This window comes from Trichinella spiralis (genome assembly GCF_000181795.1).
Source record: "Trichinella spiralis strain ISS 195 chromosome Unknown Scfld1085, whole genome shotgun sequence".
In the NCBI taxonomy this organism is placed as follows: domain Eukaryota; kingdom Metazoa; phylum Nematoda; class Enoplea; order Trichinellida; family Trichinellidae; genus Trichinella; species Trichinella spiralis.
In genome coordinates this window covers 310,367-329,095 of record NW_003528024.1, presented here as the reverse complement: position 1 = coordinate 329,095, position 18,729 = coordinate 310,367, and the positions used below count along the sequence as shown (strand labels likewise).

General features: G+C 33.2%; 5 protein-coding genes across 5 annotated transcripts; 4 read left to right on the top strand and 1 right to left on the bottom strand.

Annotated features, from left to right (window-relative positions):
- Positions 1-535: 535 nt before the first annotated feature.
- Tsp_10886 (putative proteasome activator complex subunit 3) lies at positions 536-1,261 on the top strand. Its single transcript, XM_003370229.1, has one exon. The coding sequence runs from the start codon at positions 536-538 to the stop codon at positions 1,259-1,261; it is 726 nt and encodes a 241-aa protein (XP_003370277.1).
- A 230-nt stretch (positions 1,262-1,491) lies between these two features.
- Positions 1,492-4,019, bottom strand: Tsp_10885 (hypothetical protein). The gene is made up of 9 exons (XM_003370228.1): positions 4,004-4,019; positions 3,884-3,933; positions 3,683-3,820; positions 3,436-3,624; positions 3,203-3,310; positions 2,400-2,680; positions 2,094-2,343; positions 1,912-2,061; positions 1,492-1,836 (listed from the first exon to the last, which is right to left on the bottom strand). The coding sequence occupies exons 1-9, from the start codon at positions 4,017-4,019 to the stop codon at positions 1,492-1,494; spliced, it is 1,527 nt and encodes a 508-aa protein (XP_003370276.1).
- Positions 4,020-4,206: 187 nt separating this feature from the next.
- On the top strand, positions 4,207-7,457 carry Tsp_10884 (hypothetical protein). Its single transcript, XM_003370227.1, has 5 exons — positions 4,207-4,256; positions 5,883-5,900; positions 6,463-6,527; positions 7,044-7,105; positions 7,332-7,457. The coding sequence occupies exons 1-5, from the start codon at positions 4,207-4,209 to the stop codon at positions 7,455-7,457; spliced, it is 321 nt and encodes a 106-aa protein (XP_003370275.1).
- Positions 7,458-8,361: 904 nt separating this feature from the next.
- On the top strand, positions 8,362-8,886 carry Tsp_10883 (hypothetical protein). The gene is made up of 2 exons (XM_003370226.1): positions 8,362-8,838; positions 8,875-8,886. Exons 1-2 carry the CDS (start codon positions 8,362-8,364, stop codon positions 8,884-8,886), a joined length of 489 nt encoding a protein of 162 aa, XP_003370274.1.
- Positions 8,887-11,874: 2,988 nt separating this feature from the next.
- On the top strand, positions 11,875-18,604 carry Tsp_10882 (calcium-activated BK potassium channel alpha subunit superfamily). The gene is made up of 22 exons (XM_003370225.1): positions 11,875-11,880; positions 12,207-12,268; positions 12,324-12,426; positions 12,507-12,618; positions 12,703-12,854; positions 12,921-13,091; positions 13,158-13,249; positions 13,500-13,605; positions 13,680-13,832; positions 13,903-14,058; positions 14,517-14,629; positions 15,358-15,516; positions 15,729-15,779; positions 15,825-15,965; positions 16,374-16,478; positions 16,717-16,870; positions 16,928-17,152; positions 17,431-17,707; positions 17,830-17,960; positions 18,042-18,241; positions 18,287-18,458; positions 18,542-18,604. The coding sequence occupies exons 1-22, from the start codon at positions 11,875-11,877 to the stop codon at positions 18,602-18,604; spliced, it is 2,904 nt and encodes a 967-aa protein (XP_003370273.1).
- Positions 18,605-18,729: the final 125 nt, after the last annotated feature.

The following is an 18,729-nucleotide window of genomic DNA, read 5'->3' as shown; positions in this document are numbered from 1 at the left end:
TCAGGTTTCATGGTGATAAATAGATTGCGTCAAATCGCAACGTCAAATCTATTTTACTTGAAAAGAAAACAAACGAAAATGAAACAGCAGAAATGATCATTGAAATGAATTCAAACTTGCGAATCTGATTTCAATGGAATTCAACATTACAGTTTAATTTGTTTTTAAAGTAGGACTTAAAAAAATTGTAAATTTCAAAATTGAAATGTGACTTGAATTAGGTAGAAAATGTGAGTGAAATTTTTCCAGCACCTCAACAGGGATTGTTCGGTCATTGAATATTATTTTCAATTGAACGCAGAGGTTTTAATTTTTGAATAATTTTGAAATGAGATGTAATTTTTTGAACTTGTCATTCGAATGACATGTTGATTTGTAGTCATTATTGTGTTTTGTGAAATTGCATTCGAATTTTTCATAGTTGTGTGGATTGAAATTTGCTCTTGCTTTCTTCTAAAAGTTGGCTACAGGTAATTTTGAGCCATTTCATCAGTGATCCGCCGTTCTGTAGGCCGAAGGTGTGCAACAAAGTGAGATGAGCGAACGAATGACAAAGTGGAAAGAGGATTTGCTTCTCAACACCGAAAGCATGGTGTTGAACGAATTTCCCCAACGCGTCGACGAAATCAACGCTCTGATCAACGGTGAAAAATTCAACACCCGACGTATAGCTTTCATATGCGGTGATAAAGCTGCTTCTCAGACGACACTGGATGAAGAACAGCAACAACAGGACGACACCAGCGACGAAAGAACAGTGCTGCCGACGAAGCGTATGAAACTCGAACCGACCGACAATCAATTGTCGTCGGATGCTGCTGTATCGACCAACAAAGCCTTGATGGAGATGACGCAAATTCTATATCCGATTATCACCAACCTGATGGAAGAAGCGAATCGTGTGAAAATGTGGATATTGTTTCTGATTCCAAAAATTGAAGACGGAAACAATTTCGGCGTCTCGATCCAAGAGGACGTTTTGGCCGAAGTGGAAGAAGTGGAAAATGGTGCGACCACTTGTCTCAGCGTTATCGTATCCTACTTGGAGAGTCGTGCGAAAATGGCATACAAGATGAGGAAGCATCCGTACATTGAAGACTACCGACAGTTGTTGATCGATCTGGACAAGAGGCAGTTTATCAATTTGCGCATGTCGCTGATCGAGGTTCGAAACCATTACGGCGCTATACACGATTTGATTGTGAAAAATTTGGACAAAATCAAAAAACCCCGCTCCAACAATGTTCATCATCTTTATTGAGACAAATAAATGACAAACATTGCTTTTGGAGTAACCATTACTTTATTATTATTACCATTTCATGACGTGTACTGTAAATTGTAAACTGACTTTCCATTCTTGCACACTTTGGATACAAAATTATCCGCTGAACGTTGTAATAAAACGAATTGTTTTATTCAAATTGAAGCGTTTTTATTTCAAAAAGTAGCCTAATTAATTTTACACCTTGACAACAATACAAACCACAGTCATTCCAATGAAGCATACGTATTTGAATCGTCATCACTGTTGTTGCATTCATTTCCATTCAAAGGAATTTCATTGATTTGAATTTGAAATTTTTCAGTCAATTTTTTAATAATATTTTGAAATATTGCTAAATGTTTTTTGTGTTTCTTGATTGCTCGTTGTCTTGAAGAAATTATGGTCATTTTTGCCTGAGATAATTGATCAATGAGGTCCAGGTTCTGTTTCAGCAGTTCAGAACGTTCATTTCCAAGCTGGCATGTTATATTTTTACATTCGGACAGTGCTTGATTGATCTGCAGAATTAGGTTGAACAAATCTTGTTCAGTTGGAACGCAGTGTGGATTCTAAATAAATGATATTTTAATTTTAATCAAAACAGTATCACTTTTATCCAGACGATTATATATATTTCAATTCACCTGTTGGAAAAGTGCCATTTCATTTTCTAGCTGATAGCACAGATCACGATAAATTTTCAACTCTTTGTCACTGCTCTCAACACCTCGGCGCAATGTCAAAATCGTACTGTCGAGATGATTCACTTTTTGTTTCAGTTTTAAAATTTCTTCCTACAATTATTTAAATAAAAAATATTTCATACATGTACAATTAAAATGCGTAATACTTTGTAATTGAACAATTCCTCGGTTAAGACAATATTTTCAAGGGCAAGTTGTTCTTCAATTATACTGATACAACCTTCAGTTGAAATAGCACTGTTCAACGGTTCTTCAATGTAATCCATCGCTACAAGACAAGAAACAATCTTTTCTCTCTGTTTCAACAAATCCGATACACGTTGCTTAATTGATAATATATCCACTTCAGCAAATGTAGAACTGTTGAATTTTCTAGAAAAAACAAACTTTAATATGCAAGAAGAGATGAGGACAAATTTCCACCTTACTCGTCGTTGTGTGAATTTGTTGTATTCAATTTGCGAAAATTTTCCGCTACTTGCATTATGGATAAATTTTCAGGTAACGCGGGCCAAATCGAACCTGCCAATTCCAATGCTTCATCATCCAATGATAGAGCTTTCATTAAAATTTCTTGATTACACCAAAGTTGTTGGCATGTCGACCACAAATTATCGCTCGTTTTTCGAATTCTATTTCCAACAGTTTCCAAATAATCAACTTTATTGTTCAACTGCTGATAAATAACTTCCATTTTTTCCAATTTTTGCTAGAAATATAAATAACAGTGTTTTTTTAATGAAATTTTAAATTTGAATTCAAAAACTAATTATGGTTTCTTTTCAACAAATTTACAGTATCATAACAAAAAATTCCACATTGCAATAGAATTATTATCGACAAAATATCTCGTACAAATTATTGAAAAGTACAATATTTTGTTTTATACTAATGAAACATTTTTTTTCTGAAAGTATGTTTATGCAAATTTTTGAAATTCAATTACAGCGCGTTGGTAGGCGTTGGAAAAGTAGAACTGTTTGAAGAATTGAAGTTCGCCTAGAAAAACCAGTTTTGTAAAAGGGTAAATTTGTGACTTCAGAAAAAATTCAACTATACGAATTACCTGACAGTTAATGTACTGTTTACAGTAACAATATGCCAAATTGAAACTGAACTATTCTACTGTTAGTGGCACATCCGTGGTTTTAAACTTCAACTTTACAAATGGAATAAATTCAATTTGTAATTAATTATGAAGATAATTCGACATAATTTTGTCCTTTCATACTTGTAAAGAAATTTCCCTTTCGGATGGTGTTGTTTGATTTCGATGAATAAAATCTGCCGCATTTCGAAGTTCTTCAGTCAAATGCTCGGCCACTGTTCGACTTCTTACCTACAATTCAACTGCATCCGTCCAAAGAAGAAAGGAAAAATTGTAAGTGAAATTTTCAGTTATGCAAAAAAAAAATTAAAATAAAACAGTAATTTTATCAGTTTTATCAGCAGACGTAAACTCACTCCCAGTAAACTGACGTCACCCAGTGATAGAATTCCACTTTTGCACGTTTTCAATTTCTTCAAAACTGCCATTTTTGGTAATTCTATACGACAACGGTCCGCAGGAATTGTTTGAATTTCCGCAGACTCGGTCGATTGTTTTATCGACCAGTTGGCATATTTTTCCAATTTCACTTTCAGCATTCTTGTCTGAAATATTATTCTCATAAATGCGATGAATTATTTTCAAAAAAATCTATAATCGAACTTTCGCTTTCATACGATCCCGTTGTTGTTTCAAATTTGCAATTGTGGCGTTCGACTTCACCAAAGCAACTTCGAGCTGTTTGATTTGATCCATCAATTGACCATTGATTACAGTACACTCGTCGATGGGGTTGTTTTTCTGAAAAACCACAGAAAAAAAACTGAAAATCTTTGGGGCTGGCTAGTCATATTCTAAGGTTACACGTTGTTTGTCGACGATGTCTTGGTGTTCGTGTTTTTCATCCGCGCTTTCTAAATTATTCGTAAATTTAATGATAGAATAGTGTAGGAAATGAAATTGATACTACGCATTTGAGCACACCTGCCAGTGATTGCATATCTGTTTCGATGGGAAAAGAATTAGCCCGACGATTAATGGATTAAAATTGAAAACAAAGCTGAGCTTGTGTTTTAGCTTGCTAATTTTCGGCTACACTTTTCCCAAATAACGAACGATCGCTTGTTAGCTATTTGAGAACAAATTGCAGGCTCTGTGGAATTGGCAAATTCAATTTCATGCCAAAAATGGTGGGCGTGTTTCATGGCCCTGCTCATTGGGCTAGTCTGGTCGACTGGTTAGTTCAAGCATCCATTGAACGCTGACAAATTTGTCCGATCAATAGCCAAACATACAGACGCGACTTGAGAGCTTGTTGTTCAGCTAAAGCCAATCAGTTAGTCTTCAGTAAGCGAATGGAAAATCCGATTTCAAAAACCAAACTTTCCATTTTATATTGGCCAAAATTAAAATTTTAATCTTCATTCTTCTGTGCATATTTATTTAAAAAACAATGAAAACAGTCTAACGATTAATTCATCTCTGTTTTTTTTGGATTATTTTATCTTCAGTTTTTAAAATTGACAACAATGTGAGAAACTTTTAATGATCATCAGGTAGTTTGTTATTAGTTTTATTTCGATTGCATTTTTAATTTTTTTAATCAAATTTTTCCATATTTTCTGAATAAGTATTACAATAAAAAGAAAATAAAATTGGTTATGGAAAATATTTTCTGATGAAATGGTCATTTTCCAATGGTAATTCAGTTTTGGCAAGTGGTCTAGGAGGTTCTTCGTCTATTATAGGCAACACTTTTAATATTGGCAATTTTAATTTCAACCTCAATTGGCACAAATTGGCATTTGAACATTTATTATATTCATCTTCAACATTTTCACTCTTCTTTTATTCAGTCAATCCAACATTTCTATATTGGCAAACTTATTATACAACTGCATTTGTGTTCTAATTGTTATTCATTTATTTGTTTTTAAATTATTCAACAAAATTTAATTTTAAAATTTTCAAAGTTCCAATATGTATTTTTTTTCTTTAATAATAATTTTAAACAATATAACAATAAATGGAAATTTATTTCACTTTATTAATTCTACAAATTCTACAAAATGTGTTTATATAGAAAGAGATATTGACGGTTGGATGAAATTATTTATTATTTTGAAGTAATATTTCCATCTTACTCTATGCAAGTTGAATGTTGAAGCTGAGCGAAATAAGGCTTTTTGATATTTTATTTATTAGTTGAATGAAATGAGATTGAAATATTATTTTGGTTTCTGTGAAATTTGGACGCAATTATTTTTTATCATCTAATGTCAAATTTGTTACAATTCATATTTATTTTAAACTATAAAAAGTGAATTTATTTATTCCTGATAAGAATATTTAAATAAATATATGTACAGTTTTTCAAAAGGGAATTGTTTATTCTTTCTCGAAATATGAGTATTCTTGTGCTAAGATAATTATGCAGCGATGAAATTACAAATGATGAAATGAAATAGTTGCAAAGTGAATGAACGCTTCCAACGTGCTAAAATGCCCTAAAATGTATTGATCATCATCTAAAAGGTATTTATCATGCAAATAAACATTGTTATTTTTACATTTGCAGCAATAATCAATAATTTTTAAAACGTCAGTCTAACTTTGACACAATTTTAAAAATGAATTATCTATTTTTTTTTGGTTTCTATTTTCTTCTTTCAGATTCTTTATTATTCAGAAAAAACGATACTTACTTTACAATAGTACATTTAGTCTTGACTATTATTATTTAACCATCTCTGTTGATATTCATAAGGGAAATCTGAATTGTTTTTTTCGAATGAATGAATTTCATTTGTTTAAATATACAACAGCAAAAATATACTTTGAATGATGCAGTGTATTATTTCAGGTTTATTGTTATTGAAGAGTTATTAAAAAAAACAGTTATAATTAATCTTCAATCTTCAGCGTAGCATATTTGTTAGACAAAAATTGTTTTGCTTTAGTAAATAAACCAAAGGGACGCAACAAACAAATGAATTGTTAATTATTTTCTCATTAGAAGAAAATGTTTCATTTCTGATCGAAATGTTCACTTCAGTGAATTGTTTATCTAAGTGTATTATAAAATTTACATACAGTCGAGCAGAAAATGCGGGCATTAACTTGTGATTTTGATCTTATGAGCACCACTGACAGATGACATTGCTGAACATTTCAAACGTGCTCCATGCAAATTATGGATGCTATTTTTGAAGTTCAAATTCCAATGTCACCTTAAATTATTCATAGCATTTTGAATATATTTGTATAATATATATGTAGAAATGAATTTCAAGTTTTCTCGTTGTTTTTTGGTTATTCCTAAAATGAAAGGTGATATTTTATATCTAGCATTAAATGGGCTTTGATTATTGTCAAATGAAAATCAATAATAAAATTTTACACCAAAATGCTAAATTTATTTTTATTATTTATGAATTATTGAGTATCTGGAAAAAAGGTTCAACGCCAACGGATAGATCAATCGGTCCGATTGATGGCGAAACACAAAGTGCAATAAAGATGAATGGATTTTCTTTGCAAATTTGTCACAAAATCACTCTTTGGAACTTACTTATATTCTTTTTTTAAGGGGGTTTTTCTTTGGAAGAAAAAAATTGTTTTTTCTTTTTAATAATTTAATCAAATTTTGTTTCAATATTTTAAAAAGTATTAGCACAATAGAAAAGAATGAATTGTTTTCAAATGATGCTAATTTTTGAAAATAATTTTTTCTTTCATTGTCTATTTATTGAAATAATTTAATTTCCATTGAAATAGCCTTGTATAACAAAGTAAATTTGAATTATTGTCGTGCCTTGGCAAACTTTTATTAATCCAACAAGTGCACGTTGAAATCGATAATTTTATTTTCAACACGTTTTATTCCTTTTTCTGGGCCTTTTATTCCATGAGTCATAGTTTGTATAATTTGAGCAATTTTGAATTATTACATTAAAAGTATACATACATATGTATATATCGATGTAGATATGTAATAAATAATCAATTTTACTTTTCCAATCAGAGTTTTCAAATTACAAGTCAGCATTTCACTTTGAATTTCCTGCCTGCGCAGTGTGTAGTAGAGTTAGTATATATATATATATATATATAGTAAGATTTGATTAGTGATTTTTTTTTTGAAATTTTCGTTTAAAACGTTCATTTATATTGTGTTTTGTGAGAATTGTTGTTAAATGCTTTCCTCTCTTTCTTTCTCATCAAGTGGTTGAAAATAAAATTTGATTCTATAAAAATGATATTGATAAAAATAAACAAACGAACAAATAAATGAATAAATGAAATGTTTTAGGATGCAGAAAATATAATATTCGAGAATCTTTATCCAGCAATGATAGCAGAGACTGGTCATCTGGTGGGTCGATCAATTAATAACTACTCAGTTGGAAGAAAGCAAGTAAGCAAAACGCAAGTGTAAGCAACAAATTTGTTGGAAAGGAGGCGGCAGCTGGCGCTACGTACTCTTCCTAGTCTGAAGCAGCATCAGCCGAAGCAGAAGCATAAGCAGCAAGTTTGAAATTGCAACGCCGGCATTTGACAGAGGAATATATATTGGAATAGGAATAAAAATAAGAAATTAGAGGAGTTTCATTTTTCCTCCAACATGCACAATCAGCTTGCCGCCAGCAGGCTGTGAGCAAGAGCAAGTGAGTCGAGTGCAATGAGGTGAGATTGTTGAGAGTTTGATCGTTGGACAAGGACGACTACAACGACGACGACGACGACGACGATGATGCTGATGTTGATGGTGGTGATGGTGTGCAGATGTTGCGCACAGAGATGAAAAAATTATTATAAAAACCCCTACTCCAGATGATGTATTTTGAAATGAAGCTTCAGCTTTTTTCCAAGAAGATGAATAGCAGTAGTTTTGAGGCTTTTTGAGTTTTTTTGAGCCACACGTACGCTGTCACTATTTCTTGATCCGCATTGCTGAAACGGCAGGCTAAATCATCAGCAACAACAAGATAATCTTTTCATCGTGCTTGCGTTATCGACGACACAGAAAATGCTGCCACCGCTGCTGCTCACTTCCATTGAATTTCAATTGTCCATTTAATCCGCCGGCTTTGCTTCATTCATCAAACAAAAGGTAAGTCGTATAATAATGCCAATTTTGTTCTCGTCAATTATTGTGCACCGTATAGAATGAAAAAAAAACAATGAAACGAAAATTACCCTTCTTTTTTGAATTGTAAAGAAGTGGATTGTAAAGGAAAATACATGTTTCTCCCCTTTCCCTTTTATTTCAGGGTTCTGACGACCCCCTAGGGTTGAAATTTCGTGATTTGTGAAATTTTGAAAAAAAAACCAGAAAAAACATGAGCGAATTTCACAAGGGCGGCGGCGGCGGACTTGGCCTGTATCCGTTGAATTGCAATCAAACTCCGTACCGTTTCGAGACGATGACCGAAGAAGAGCGCCGTTGTCTAGACGAAAGGAAATACTGGTGCTTTTTGCTCTCTTCAATAATAACGTTCTGCTTGTCAATGCTTCTCGTGGTCACTTACCGAATTTTGAGCCATTTGTTCTGCTCTCGACCCAAGGACAGGGACCGTTTCGACGACCCGAACGATGCAGTCTCGGTCGACGATGACAAACGCACCACTGACAACAAATTCTTCCACGACTCTTGCCAGTCGACGGCGAATGTGGACGAAAAGCTCACCCTGTCCGTGGTGGCTTCATCCCAACAACAGCAGTCCACGACCAACGAAAGCCACGTCGGCTGGATGACAGAAGCCAAAGACTGGGCTGGTGAACTGATATCTGGCCAGAGTACCACCGGACGGATATTGGTAAGTAGATGCTTTGGTATTTTTTACTTTTACAAGAATACGACCTAAACTTGAGATTTAGAGACAAATAACAGTTATTTTTTCTTCAAATTAGGGAAACTGAAATTTATTTTGACAAAAAAAACAAAAAATCATTGTTGTTTCATTGTCGTTTTCAATTGCATCGACTTTAATATTCTCACTAAAGTTCCATTGAAGATACTCATCCCAAAGCGAAGTTGTCTTTGTATTTAGTCTAATCCAATTTTGCCGCGCATACTCATTATCAAACAAGCATCATTTCACTCACTCAGTGCTCCTCAGATTTTTCTCGGCTCATTGAACTTATGATTATGCACAGTAACAGCAACATTAACAGTACTATTATTATTATTTTTATCATCATCATCATCAGTATTGGTGTTCACCACTTGATGGATTTTATCTTCTTCTAATTAAATTTATAAAACTTGCTGCAAATTTGTATCAAACTACTTCTGCTTGCGAATTTCGTTTCGCTCTTTGCTATTTTTAATCATCCAAAAGGGTTTGTGTCTTTTTCCAATCAAGCAAAATTTCTTCGCAAAATTAACTTCTTCTCGCTTTGCATTATGATGATTATTTGACCATTTCTACGCTTCTTGTCTACGTTCAGTCGAATACAAATGAAAAATGCGGACATTTTAATAATAATAATAATATTTTTAAAAGAAATTAATAAGTAATAAACAAACAATCAGGACAGAGAATATAGTTGAGGTTTCGTTTTCTTCTCAGGTTTTTTTTCTAATTGCCCATTCTACTACGCGCCGCGTACACGCTTACAATTACGCTTCGTTTGTTTGCTTATTAGCTTAGCTTTGGTCAATTAAGCAACGCACACTCGCAGACACAGACACATTTGAACACTGGTCGAGAAAATTCACCCTCTACTCAAATAAATTGACAAAACTGAATTCAACATTGAAACACATATATATACATATATACATATATATATATATATATATAATCTTGCTTTTTTTATTTTGTGCTTACATCATCTCATAATCTATACTGCAAGTTTTCTTTTTTGCAAAAAAATTCTAATTAGCAGAAAGTATTGACAAAATTTTATTGAATCATATTATTAATCAAAATCTTTTCTAGCTTTATTTGATTTTGTTTTTTAAAGTATAATTTCAATCTTTAGAAATGAAAAATTTTTACAATCATGTATTACTGAGAGGTAAATTGACTTTCTGAAAATCTCTTTAATGATCATTAATAGATTGACGCTGATATGAAAATGTAAATTTCTTTCACCAGAATCGAATTTTGCATTTGCAAATAAATTATTCTCTGAAAGAACAACTTAATCCTTGAATTTATGAAATATAACTTGGAAATCATTCAATTTCAGTTTTTTCAAACATAAATTAATATGCAATTAGTGCTTATTTTCTGTACTATTGTAAGTGAAAGAACCGTTTCAACCACTGTGATAATAATACTATGTGGCTGTTGAGTACGCATGCATTTTTGCTTGCACACGTAGTTTTTGATCAATAAACTTTCATGTTTAAAAAGAAAAAAAATGAAAGAAAGACAATTTCATATAATATATTTCTCTCTTAACAAGTATATAGTAAGGATTGAAATTGGTCAATTTCATGGCAGATTGTGACGGTGCTTATTTTCTCATTTTTTTTGATTCAATGGATAATTTCTCCATTTGTAATTGAAAAAAAAGTGCATTTTAGTCTTTTGGAATTGATTCAAATTTCGATAGAAATTAATTATCCTTTTAATGCTAACAATAGATATAGGCCATCACATTTGTATTGTACTTACTTTGATCAAACAGTGTATTGCGCAGTTTGTGCACTTCTGAAGCTTTATCGATGTCTTATTATGCTGTGAAAGTGTTGTTGCAGTTTTCAAATTTTCAAATTAGCTGTGTGCATGTTGTTTCACTTGCTTTGGTTTGCTTGTGAAATTGACGGCGTTTTTCAAATTTCAATTGAAATTCATTATCTCATCTCAAAGAGGGCAAACAACGGATAAAATAGACAAATGAATATGCTAGTGATTGAAATTTATGAATAATAATTGCACGTTAATGTGTTTTTTCGAGCAATTTATTTTTCTGTTAATATATTCAAAAATTGAAATTATTCGAAAATATATCTTTGTTGAATTTTTAAATTTTCATTTCATCAGTTGAGAGACAGAGTGAGAGGTTTTTGTTTGTTTGTTTGTTTGTTTGTTCAAGCATATTACTGCATAGAGAAATTCATGTGCATGAATTTCAATCGTTGGTAAAACAAATACCATCTGCGTTTGGAAATAATGCTAATAATAATAATAATAACAATAGTAATAAGATATGCAATATTTGGCGATTTCCTGCATCTACTTTCGATCGACCAACTAACTAAGAGTGCATGCATGCACAAGCGCTCCAAAAGAGCGTAGATCCGCAACTTTCAGAGATCAATCAATCAGTGAACCAACAATTCGCCCCCACCCCTCTGCTTCTGCTGCTGCTGCTGCTGCTGATGCGGTTGTGTTTATCAATTTATATATGCTCAGTGCAGGAAAAAAGTTTTTCACACTCGCTCGTTCCGCCTCTGTTGAAAAAAAAGCATTTCTGTGCTTGCTAATTTAAAAAGAACAAATTCAAATTTATATGAAATTTGAACAGAAATTTGAATTTAAATTTTCACTTTTTTCTAAAATCACTTTTACTTTTATTCGCATTCAGTTGGATTGGAATAATTTGAATTTTTTCTTTTGCTTCTTCTTCTCCTTTGACAGACGTTCGTTTCAAGTTGACGTTGTTTGGAATGTTGAATGAACGAACGAATGCTTGTTTCATCGAATGGAATATTTTTCATGCATTCTTCTTATTTATTCTTATTAGCAGTAATAATAGTAGTGTAGGGATAGTAGTGTAGTAGTTTCGCTTGGCAAACATGTAATTCAATATTATAATTGTTTGTGGTCAACAATATTCAAGCGAACAGTCGAAAAAGTCCAATGCAACAAATAGATTTGAATTTGACATACCATTGAATGAATGTATAATTCAATTGATAAATAAATAAAAATTTTTTTATCAAACATCATGCATATGTATATTTTGTGTGCAATGCTAATCTGATATATTTGAAAAGTAATAAAAATTGTCGTTGTTCCTTTTACATACGAAGAGAAAATTGAAACACTGCAGTCAGTCAGTTGGTTGCTTTACTACAATTTAATAATTACAACTTTTCAACATTTCAAATCATACGAATGTTTTAATCTTTTTTTTAAATTAATTTTCACACACCTTTACAATAACCTATAATCATATGCTGTAATCTATATAATTCTAATAAACGAATAAGTTTATTTGGTTTCAGGTTGTGCTAGTATTTGTCCTGAGTATCGCATCGTTGATCATCTACTTTTACGATGCTTCCAAGTGAGTATTTGTTTTTTAATTAAAAAATTATTAATTATTAATTTTCTAATTTCAGTCCGCATTTTCAAGTCGAAACGTGTATTCCGTTGTCGCAAAGTCCGTCCCAGCAGATCGACTTGGCGTTCAATATTTTCTTTTTGATTTACTTCTTTATTCGGGTAAAAAGATTTTAATTTATGCAACTTTTCTCTCATTTCTTGCCTTTCTCTTATTTATCATAAAATTTTCCTCGGTTCAGTTCATCGCTGCCACTGACAAAGTTTGGTTTCTGTTGGAAGTGTACAGTTTTGTTGATTACTTCACAATTCCGCCTTCATTTGTTGCCATCTATTTGGAAAGAAATTGGCTTGGTAAGCGGCGGAAAAATTTACTAATATTTTATTTGTTTGTTTGTTTGTTTGTTTATGAATTGTGAAAAGCACAATTTTTTTCAGGTCTCCGATTTCTGCGAGCTTTGCGATTGATGACCCTGCCGGATATTTTGCAATATTTGAATATTATGAAAACCAGCAACGCGATTCGACTTGCCCAGTTGGTGAGCATTTTTGTCAGCGTCAGTTTGACTGCAGCCGGATTTATTCACTTGGTAGGTCGTGATTTTGGTTCAGTTATTATTTTAATTAATTTCTTATTTTGCTTTCACTTTTGTAAGCTGGAAAACAGTGGTGATCCTTTTCAAAATTTTGAAAATCCTCAACGCATCACCTATTGGGAATGTGTCTATTTCCTTCTGGTCACCATGAGCACCGTCGGATACGGCGACATTTATTGTAAAACAACTCTTGCTCGTCTGTTCATGGTTTTTTTCATTCTCGGTGGTTTGGTGAGTTGTATTTATTTCAATAAACACTTATTAATCATAATTTTATTTTTCTCTTTCTGCTTCAAGGCAATGTTTGCCAGTTATGTTCCAGAAATTGCGGATTTGATCGGAGCCAGACAAAAATACGGAGGCCAATACAAGGGTGAACACGGCAAGAAGTAGTAACTTTTCAAAAATATACATTTGCATATTGTAATCAAAGCGACAAACTTTTTTCAAGGCATATTGTCGTTTGCGGTTTTATTACTTTCGAATCGGTCAGTCATTTTTTGCAAGATTTTCTACACGAAGATAGGGAAGATGTGGATGTGGAAGTTATTTTTTTGCACAGGTTCTCTTGTTTTTTTGCTTATTTTCAAATATCATGTGAAAATCGAATTCACTCATACCACTTCAATTGCAATTCAGAGTTCCACCCGATCTGGAGCTTGAAGGTCTGTTCAAAAGGCACTTCACCAAAGTTGAATTCTTCCAAGGCACGGTGATGGATTCTGTCGATCTCACTCGAGTGAAGGTGTGGTGAAATTGCTTATTGGCACAATTTTATCATTTCAAACCGCATTTCACTGTTTTGCAACTAATTTCAAGATAGACGAAGCCGATGCGTGTCTAGTATTGGCCAACAAATATTCCCCAGATCCTGACGCGGAAGATGCTGCCAACATCATGCGAGTTATATCTATAAAAAATTACTCAGCCGACATTCGAGTTATTGTTCAACTAATGCAGTATCACAACAAGGTTATAATAGTTTTATTTGTGCTTTTCTTTTGGTATTTTTGTGGAATTTTTCTCACAACTCAATTTTCAGGCATATCTGTTGAACATTCCAAGCTGGGATTGGAGACGAGGAGATGATGTTATATGTCTTGCTGAATTGAAGCTTGGTTTCATCGCTCAGAGTTGTCTCGCTCCAGGATTTTCCACAATGATGGCAAATTTATTTGCCATGAGATCGTTCAAAACTGTAAGTTTGTTATTATTTTTTAATTTTTATTTTTAAGCAGTGTGTTTATTAAGTAGCACTTTTTTCAGAGAAGAATGATGCTTTTCTTTTGCTTTTTCTTCTTTTGCACAAGAAATAATAATAATAATAACCAATTATTTGTTTGGACGTTTTATTTGTTGTGCATGGACGTGCAGTGTCGTATTTTTTATATGCTACATTTGAAAATAAAACATTCGTTTTTTTCAGTGAAAATTACCGTGCACGTGAATTGATTGTCTTAGATTAGATATTCGATTCGATTCGATTAGTAGAAGAAAAAATTTTTTTCCTCATTATTAAAAATAAGTGCTAATATATATATATATATATTTATTTATTTATATACGCTGTTTTTAATAAATAACCCACTGACTGTGACGAACAGAGCAGAATTGGCACTTCGGTGCTCTACTAACTGAAGCATGCGATAATTTCAGTCACCAAACATGCCTGGGTGGCTTAATGAATATTTGCGTGGCGCTGGAATGGAAATGTATACGGAAAATTTTTCACCTAGCTTTTATGGCATGACATTCCCAGACGCGGCAGAGTGAGTGCAATTTATTATTTTTCTTCTATTTTTTGTTTCAGTCTTCACGCAGTCCAGAATGGCTGCGTTATTATTTATGCGGGGCCAGTATGGAAGTGTATCCTGAAATTTTGTCACACAGTTTTGTCGGGATGTCTTACGCCGAAGCTGCGTAGTAAGTGCGGTTCTCAAATTGGTGCTGCTTTTCTCTGACTCCACTAACCAACCCACCAGACTATAACAATTTTCACCGGATGTTCTTTTTTTGTTATTTTGCCTTTCATTTTATTGACTGTCATTCCCAATCAGGCATTGTTGGGTCATGAGCATGCAAACTTTTACATTTTTCAATTTCAATTCAGAATTCATAACCAATGTGTGCGCGTTTTGCGTTTTATACAGTTGGGTCACACCTAAGTGAACTTTCTTCGGAGACATCGATCTATGGTGAAAATTGAAATGCTAACAGCACCTAATTCAGACATGTTTGCGTTTTGGAATTTGAAACAAAACACTCACTTACTACGAAAATTACCATTTCATCAATATGGCATGCATTTACTGTACATTGCACAGTAATATTTGGATTATTTATTCCCATTGGTGTAGTTGTTAATATCAAATTGCCGCGTGCGGTACCGCGTTGATGTGATTTTTCTTTGTAATTGGATTTGGAAAAATTTGAAATTTAATCATAATGTGAAACGATTGTTTCGTCAGAAGACGTTAATTATCCAATTTCTATTTAGCATACTCTACACAAAACTTGGTCTTCTCTTGTTAGCAATTGAGATGCGTGATGAGGAAAAACGTGAGTGCAACATTGCTATAAATCCCGGTTCAAGCGTACGCATTGACCCTCATACCCAAGGCTTCTTTATTGCACAATCAGCCGACGAAGTGAAACGGTAAGCCATTGTTGGCATCTGTTCAAAGATATTTGTTATTAAAAATAAATTGCTTCTATTAAAGGGCTTTCTTTTATTGCAACTTGTGCCATGCGGACATTCAGGATGTTACACTGATCAAAAAGTGCAAATGCAAAAATTGTGCGTATAAAAATAATAATAAATTTGGAATTTTCAAAAAAAAAATATAATATTTATTTGCATGTTTTCAGTGGCACTTTTCCGAAAAGAGATCAAGCAGATTGCGATGATGAGCACTTCGAGTAATTGATTGTATTATAATTATTTGAATGGTCGAGTTATTGAAGCAATGAAATCAATTGCTTAGGTCGGAAAGTTTCTACAGCAGTGGTTCGTGACACGGATCGGCGTATGAGTGATACACGTAGCCGGCACATTTCGGATGCCAGAGCAGCTATCAACAGAAAAGCATATAAACTTGAATTAGGGTAAATTATATTTGTTTTGTTTATTAACCGGTGATTTCACTAACCATTTGACTGCGAAATTTAATCACGTTGAGGGATGCAAATGCGAGGCAGAAAAATGTAGAACCTGTTAATAAGTATTTCAGTTTCAGTGCTGCTGATTTATAGCACTTGTTTGTATCTTTGATTGATATTGTGAAGCTGTATTGTTTCATTTTTTCATATTTATTTGATACGTTTTCTCAAGTATGCTGATTTTAAGAGCTTGAATTTTAAATATTATTTTAGATTATACACCAAATACAGATTGCTTACAGGAAGCGATTATAAATAACTTTTTAATATTTTAAAATATTGTAATATTATAGATTTTTGTTATCATACCCACCCACCCATATATATATACATTGACTACTCATTTTACTTCAGCTACAACAAATATCCTGACTTTGACAATCATCGTTCAAAGGATATGCGTGATATGTACAATCCGAAAGGCTTCTTATTAGCCTATGAACTGCTTTCGTCATCAATGTAATTTTTATCAATAGATGTCGTGTTAATTCTGTCACATTAATTTCATGTTCCTTTAAGTTATATGTCACATTTTGCATTTTCAGTACGTTCATATTATGTACGTGTGTTTGTGCGTGGTTCTTGCAGTCTACTTGCATGTTTATGTGTATGTGCATGGTTAGATGTGTGCGCAATTTCGTCTTTTTTGAAAACTTTTAATATTGCCACTATTAATTGCTCAATGGAATGCTTTTAGGCCCAAAATCACGCGCAAAAAGTCCTTTGGCGGTTCAATTGCTCCGAAAATTGATCCTGAATTGCTTAAAGATTTTGAACAACAAGCGATCAAGTACGATTCTACCGGAATGTTTCACTGGTGCCCTGGACGCCCAATTGAAGAATCCATTCTTGTACAAGAATAACTTCAATAATGATAAGTTGTTTTTTTGTACATTTAATATTTCTAGGAGCGTAACCAAGCAAAGATGACTGTTTTGCACGGTCATGTGGTGGTTTGCCTTTTTGCTGATAAAGACAGCCCGCTGATTGGTTTGCGTAACTTTGTCATGCCTTTGCGAGCATCAAATTTTCATTATCATGAACTGAAACAAGTGGTCATTGTTGGTGATGTTGAATACCTTCGACGAGAATGGAAAACGCTTTACAATCTGCCGAAAATATCTATTCTTAATGTAAGTTTCATTTTTCACTTGAAATGAAAATGATGATATTTTATTTTTCTTTGTTATCATTAAATTACACACATATATTGATTGTCTGATCAATTTTTTTATCATCATTCTTCAAAGTATTTCTCTTTTTCTTCTACATTATCAATCTGAAGAACGTAATTTATTTATTCATTCAATATTGTTGTTAATCGATCCTTTTTTTTGAATATAATAAATGTTGTTTCTACACTTATTTAGAAATGAAAATTTGATGCGCATATTTACGTTTATACTTTTAGGGTTCTCCTTTAAGTCGGGCTGATTTGCGTGCAGTTAATATTAATATGTGTGACATGTGCGTCATTTTATCAGCTCGCATACCGAATCCGACTGAAGATCCTACTCTTGCTGATAAAGAAGCAATATTAGCTTCTTTAAATATTAAAGCTATGCAATTTGAAGATTCACCTCTTCTGTATCCATTGCCCGAAGGAATTTCACCGTTAAGCACTCCAGTAAAAATGAGTAAAATATTGGTCAAATTTGGAACACAAGTCCCGATGATTACAGAATTAGGTGCGTTATTAATTTATGTTATGTCATGTTTTGTTTTGTTTGTTTCCATGATCATATGATTTTTCAACGCTCATATTTATATTGTGAAAGTGCACTAAAATTGATTGCAAAATAAATTTCAGTGAACGATTCAAATGTGCAATTTTTGGATCAAGATGACGAAGATGATCCGGATACTGAATTATATTTGACTCAGCCGTTTGCATGCGGTACTGCATTTGCCATTAGTGTCCTTGACTCACTGATGAGCACGGTTAGTGATTTGGATTTTTTCAGTTCTTTCAATCTTCCACATTGAAACAATTCATTTCATTGAAAATACACTTAATTATAGACATATTTCAACGATTCAGCATTGACGTTGATCAGAACGTTAGTAACAGGCGGTGCGACACCGGAGTTGGAATTAATTTTAGCCGAAGGTGCTGGCCTTCGTGGAGGCATGTCTACTCCAGAGACATTGAGAAATCGTGATCGTTGTCGAGTAGCTCAGTTGTCTCTTGCCGACGGTTGCTTCCAGTCCTATCACGTAACGTTTGCAGGATGAGGATTGAAAAAAGTTGTCCGTTTAAGTTTCAGGCTATTTCAGATTGGCGCTACATATGGTCAAGTGTTGAGCCAAGCGCTCAAGGATTATGGCATGCTTTGTATAGGTCTTTACAGGCTGCATGACACATCAACGGATGATTTGGAAAAGCGCTACGTCATAACCAATCCTCCCCCAGATCTCAAACTTATCTCCACAGACAAAGTACTCAATTTCACAACTTTCAAAATGTTTTCTCTCATATTCAGAGATAATTCTATTTATCCGATTATATTCTGTCTTTTCAGGTGTATGTTTTGCAACCATATGATCACGGATTGGAGTATCCAGCTCGAGAAATGGAAGAATAAAACTGAAGCGCAAAACAGTAGAAAACGTGTAAGAAACAAAAAACAATAGCCCGGCGGTTATGAATGTTTCTTTCTTTTTTTTTCTTTTTTTTCTGATTTTTAATCTCATTGAATTTGATTGAAAA

Excerpts from the sequence above, each read along its gene's own strand:
- Tsp_10885 (XM_003370228.1), bottom strand. Across the intron at positions 2,681-3,202 it reads AAAGGGAAATTTCTTTACAA|CAAAAATTGGAAAAAATGGA; the intron begins GTATGAAAGGAC and ends TTATATTTCTAG. Across the intron at positions 2,344-2,399 it reads ACAAATTCACACAACGACGA|AAAATTCAACAGTTCTACAT; the intron begins GTAAGGTGGAAA and ends TGTTTTTTCTAG.
- Tsp_10884 (XM_003370227.1), top strand. The coding sequence starts at position 4,207 with ATGGTGGGCGTGTTTCATGGCCCTGCTCATTGGGCTAGTCTGGTCGAC. Across the intron at positions 6,528-7,043 it reads GATTGATGGCGAAACACAAA|AGTTTTCAAATTACAAGTCA; the intron begins GTGCAATAAAGA and ends TTTTCCAATCAG. Across the intron at positions 7,106-7,331 it reads CCTGCGCAGTGTGTAGTAGA|GATGCAGAAAATATAATATT; the intron begins GTTAGTATATAT and ends GAAATGTTTTAG.
- Tsp_10883 (XM_003370226.1), top strand. The coding sequence starts at position 8,362 with ATGAGCGAATTTCACAAGGGCGGCGGCGGCGGACTTGGCCTGTATCCG.
- Tsp_10882 (XM_003370225.1), top strand. Across the intron at positions 13,606-13,679 it reads TCGATCTCACTCGAGTGAAG|ATAGACGAAGCCGATGCGTG; the intron begins GTGTGGTGAAAT and ends ACTAATTTCAAG. Across the intron at positions 17,961-18,041 it reads TTGACTCACTGATGAGCACG|ACATATTTCAACGATTCAGC; the intron begins GTTAGTGATTTG and ends ACTTAATTATAG.
- Tsp_10886 (XM_003370229.1), top strand. The coding sequence starts at position 536 with ATGAGCGAACGAATGACAAAGTGGAAAGAGGATTTGCTTCTCAACACC.